The 5568-nt window shown below is 33.7% G+C and overlaps 1 protein-coding gene across 1 annotated transcript; it reads left to right on the forward strand.

Annotated features, from left to right (window-relative positions):
- The first annotated feature begins 4119 nt into the window (after positions 1–4119).
- Positions 4120–4476, forward strand: LOC145284638 (uncharacterized). Its single transcript, XM_080133543.1, has one exon. The coding sequence runs from the start codon at positions 4120–4122 to the stop codon at positions 4474–4476; it is 357 nt and encodes a 118-aa protein (XP_079989669.1).
- The last annotated feature ends 1092 nt before the right edge of the window (positions 4477–5568 follow it).

Genomic DNA, 5568 nt, shown 5'->3' on the forward strand with positions numbered 1-5568 from the left:
GAACAAATGTCGACAAATACTAACATGCTAGCTTAACTCTTTGATTTCTTCTTTCATTTTCAGCGCCATAATAAAGCTAAAAGCCGAAAGGATCTCGTTTGACATAGCACCAGATCTCTCATGCATTTTTAAACAAAGACATGACATATAGTTTAAGACTGCTTTAATCTCAGAATAACATTAATTCTATTAAAAATCACACGCAATCACTTCTTACAAAACAAATACAATAAATATATTACATACCATATAGTTCGGCGTATAAGACGAGTTAAAAAAATCATCTTTAAAAAATAATATTTCAGAAGATATCGAGTGTTGCAATTTTTAGCGTAGGCTAAACAAACATAGTTTCGTGATTTAGCAGTCGTCTTATACAACCGATACATAATAAATATATTAAACTTTGCTCCAATTTTGTACCTCGTCTTACCTGACGGTCGCCTTATACGCCGAAATATGGTTAAATTATACGTTAAATTATTAAAAATATATACAGTAGAACCCTGAGGTACGGTGATCCTAAGACACTTTTTTTCAGGTTACAATGTGGAATACGATATGTTCGCGCCCCTGGTTACGGTATTTGTCCCGCCTTGTGGTGTTATAATGTTATTTTATTATATTCATGTGTGTTATATACTGTTCTGTATTTTGTTACTAATTTTAAATAACGTATTTCGGGGTTCTACTGTACTTAATGTTAATGTATATTTCAATTAATTTTTTTTCCAAATTGCCACAATTAATTAAGCTCAATAAAAATGAATTGACATTTTTAGAGTATATACATCGGAAGTACACATACCAAACCAACAATACGTTTACATCACACCATGGCCTACAATTAGTAGGCCATGATCACACTAATTTTATTTTAAGTATAATTCATCTTACGCATGTTTCGTTGAATGATGGATATTCAACAAACAACTCATCAGAGACAGATTTATTTTCATCGGAAAAAAAAAGACAGTTGAAGATTTGTTTCTTTGGTTGAAAAACGTTGATTATTCTCTCATTCATTGCAGCATGATCATACTTCTGACTTCAAAGAAGCAAAAATAGTTAAATTTATTTCAAATAAACCGCAAGGGAAACTTCTTGAATCAGCGCTTATCGCAAATTCAAGCAAATTAAACAACGCGGAGGTTTCTATAATGTTTCGTCATTAATAAGTAAACTGCCTATTAAAAGAATTTATTCTCTCACACTCTAGGAAACATCTTCTATAATAATTAACACATATAATCAGTCAATAAATTACGTAGCAAGAATGCACTCATTTTATTACAGTTACACATCTATAATTGGATTACAACGGAAATATTTGTTCCAAAAAAATATGAATTGCATCATATCTTTTTAAATATATTAACGACTATATGACGTCATAGAAATCTTACTCTCTTTTACAACGCTATGTCTCCGTCTTTATTTTTTTTTCAATTTACAACGACTTTTTTCGTTTCTGAAATGGAACAGGGTCATAGATTTCATTACATCCAAAATATATTTTCAAATATCTAGTACTAGTGTTGTTTTTTTTTAAATTTCATTCATCCAGAGGAAGTCTCGAAATAAAGACGAAATGTTGATGAACACATAACTTGGTTTGTTCCTTCTCTCCCTCTCTTTCTCTCTCTCACTCTCTCTCTGTCTGTCTGTCTATCTGTCTATCTGTCTGTCTGTCTGTCTGTCTGTCTCTCTCTCTGTCTCTTTTTCTCTCTCTCTCTCTCTCTCTCTCTATATATATATATATATATAAAGGTGAGAGATTAATAATTGTGAAATTATAAATCAAGTTTTCATAGGAGGAAACATAACAAAATCAAATTTATATGTACGATCGTTTCGGAAACGATATCCTTTCATTTATTCAATATAAAATAAAAATACAAAAAAAAAAAATACAAAAATAAAATATGAATAAAACCATCGAGAAATAAATAAAATATTTCTGGATATCGTCTTCTAAATATTGAATGAATAAAAGGATATCATTTCCGAAACGATCGTATATATACATTTGATTTTGTTATGTTTCCTCCTACGAAAACTTGATTGATAATTTCACAATTATTAATCTCCCACCCTTTCTATTTGTATAGCTCTAGGTAATTACACCAATTGAGCTTATCATAAATGCAATACTCCGAGCACAGCACATTTACGTATATTTTACTGAGGCTTTGCTCTTTTGGACCCTGTCTATTACACACACACACACATACACACACACACACACGCACACACACACACACGCACACACACACACACACACACGCTCTCTCTCTCTCTCTCTCTCTCTCTCTATATATATATATATATATATATATATATATATATATTAGTCCAAAGAACCTTTGAATTTTTTGTAAAACGCAGTTTAATTTCTAGGCATAATCTAAATTAAGCATACTACGAATGGGGATTCAACTACAACGCAGGGAACAATAACAAAGAAACCTTAATATGAATTGTGAAATAGACTATAGAAATTACTAGCTGTTTACTATGTAGATGTTTCTTAGCTTTTAAGAGAAGGGCAGCTGTTAAATTCATGCTTCTGCAGTGGTAAATAGCACTTCCTCAATAACAAAATGTATACACAATCTAGTTACTATATTTCACAAACATATGAATAAAAAATAATATAATAAATGAACATAAGAACAATAGTATTTAAACATTATTCTTAAGAACTATTCTATGATATTTTCGCATATGTATATTTATTACTGTATCATATTAAATATTTCGATGATAATATATTATGTAAATACATTTTAGTAGTTTAATACATAAACGTTCGTCGGTCTGTTTGTCGGTCTGTCTCCATATTTTCAAACTCTATCTCCTGCAAAATTAAAAGCTTTCGAGTGGCGCCAGGGGTCTCAAATTATTAGCTTCTTTACGGGCCGTTCTTTTATGGGTCTTTAGCCGGTTAAAATTGTTTTTAAGGGGTCAAAAATCGTTAAACATTTTGTATATTCGTCTTAGTTTATTTTTAATTTTTAATCGGTTTATTTGAATGTCACGTTGGTACTTTGGTAACGTCATCATTTTTTAAATGTTATAGGTAGGGTTTCGATTCTAGCTGATGGTACCCAAATACTTTTTTTTTTACTTTTGAAACCACGACTCTATAATGATATATACGATTCTGGAGAAATTAAAATATAATTTTTAAGCGTATTTTACGACAGACATATAGTTTTATATTAGATAAAATAAATAAAAAGATTTAGATAAATGAATAAAATAGCTGGGACGGTTTTTTTTTAAATTTCACACAAATGTCTAGCAATGTTCTTAGGTTTGTATCAGAATGTCATCGATAAGTATCGATAATCGATAATCAAAAGATCCGATAGAAGAAGGAACAGGCAATATCGACCAAAGTTAATACCTTATACGGCCTAACATCAAAAGCAAATTTGAGAAGCAGACACAAGCAGAAAGGCCCGACGCATAAAATCAGCAGTAAGTTCTTTGATATGACTGGGGCACGTTCAAATGAATATTACTGTCTAGGGCAGAATTGAATTATGATACCTGATTTTTGCATTTTAAGCTTAAATTGAAGCCATTATGACCGTACAAGCTGAAAGGCCCGGCGTATAAAATAAGCATTAGGCTCTTTGATACGACAAGGTTTCGTTCGAAATGTATGCTTCTTTTTAGAACACGACTGAACCATAATACTTGGCTTCTGCATTTGAAACTTTGATTCAAGCCATTATATACAGGGTGGCCCATAATGATTTACCCATGAGTTCGGGTTGATTATTTACCAATGGCATTTAGTTTAGGAATTTCAAAGTTTCTTTTATTACACATCTATATATCTATCAATGTTCAACTGATGTTTCTTTCATTTCTTTCAGGTATTCAGTAAGTTATGGCTGATAAGGTTAAGCGAGAGATCAGATTGTCGCTCTCAAGACTGCGGGCGTTAGCAATAAGTGCATCGTTAAACAGCTCAAGGCGTGTCGAAAAACAGTTTTCAATGCCTGGAAACAGTTTCAAGAGACAGGCACAACCTATGGTAAACCAATTCCAGGCAGACGGCGCTCAATTCGCACCAAAAGTGTTGTTTTTGCAGTGAAAAATAATATGGAGCGAAATCTACAGAGAAGTGTGAGGAAAATTGCGAAAGAGGCAAAGATCTCAAGATCTTCGATGCAAAGGATTGTTAAAAATGATCTTCAGTTAAGTCCATACAAAAAACAGTCCCGGCAGTTAATTTCGGAACCCTCGAAGCAGAAACGGCTGCACAGGGGCAAGTTGACGTTGCAAGAGATGGAGCGAGTCGCAGGAAAGGTCTTCATCTGGTCTGATGAGAAGATGCTCACGGTGGAGGGTGTAATCAATAAGCAGAACGATAGGGTGTATGCCAAAAGTTTAAAGGACTTGTCAGTCAACGCCAGAAGCCATTTGAAACGCCAGAAGCCTGCTTCAGTTATGGTCTGAGCTGCTATTGCATCCGATGGGAGCAAATCTCCGTTGATCGTGATTGAGGAAGGTGTGAAAGTCAATAGTCAAGTTTATTTGAAAATTTTGAAGGAAAAGGTTCTGCCGTGGCACACTGAATCATTTGGGGATGATTTCATCTTCACACAGGACGGTGCTTCATCTCACACAGCGAATGTGACTCAACAGTGGTGCAAGGACCAGTTCTCAGGCTTCTGGGACAAGCAAATGTGGCCACCATCAAGTCAAGATATCAATCCTATGGACTTCGCTATCTGACCATTTTGAAGAGCGACGTTTCAAGATATTCCTACCCCAATTTGGACTCCCTGAAGGCAGCCCTTCATTCTGCTTGGGCCAAGTTGGACGAAGAAGTGGTGCGGCGTTGTTATGCTTCAGTGATAGCACGTATCAAGCTAATGATCAAAGAAAAAGGCGGCCATTTTGACATTTAATCTTTTGACTTTGGAATATACTTCTAAACAATAGTGATCAAGCATTTTTTCATTTTCGTTTCTAGTTTTAATTTTATGAAAGTGTTCCTATGGGTAAGCCTTTATGGGCCACCCTGTACAAATAATTTTCTAAACTCAACAGTAAGTTCTCTACAGTGCAATGTAGACTACAACGTATTGTGTACTAAGTCACTGCGGGGAGGCATGCGGAGCTTCCTCTCAATGCACAGCGGTCGATCTCTTACTAGAGCAGGCAATCAGTCGATTTGATTAAAAAAAAAGATGGGCATTTATATCTATTTGAATGTCAACAAATATTGGAGGGTGGAACATGCGTTGAATATCATTAAATCCCGGGAAACTTCAGATCTCCCTACAGGTGCTTATATATAAAAAAAACAACCTTTATACGAATAAATTCCAGTTGTTTTTGTAAACTATATGTTTGTTTAGTGGCAGACCAAAATGTTTTTTTATCTATATGTTCTCATTTTGTAATAACACATTTTTAAAATGTTTACCCAGGTATATGAAGATTAAAACAACATGGCTGACCGTTCCACTCATTGGAAAGAAATTAGTTATACAAACGATAATATTTTTTAAATTTAAAATTAATAAATAAATGCATAATAGA

The sequence above is a fragment of the Euprymna scolopes genome, chromosome 9, assembly GCF_053919585.1.
Source record: "Euprymna scolopes isolate OS-2025 chromosome 9, ASM5391958v1, whole genome shotgun sequence".
Taxonomy (NCBI): domain Eukaryota; kingdom Metazoa; phylum Mollusca; class Cephalopoda; order Sepiida; family Sepiolidae; genus Euprymna; species Euprymna scolopes.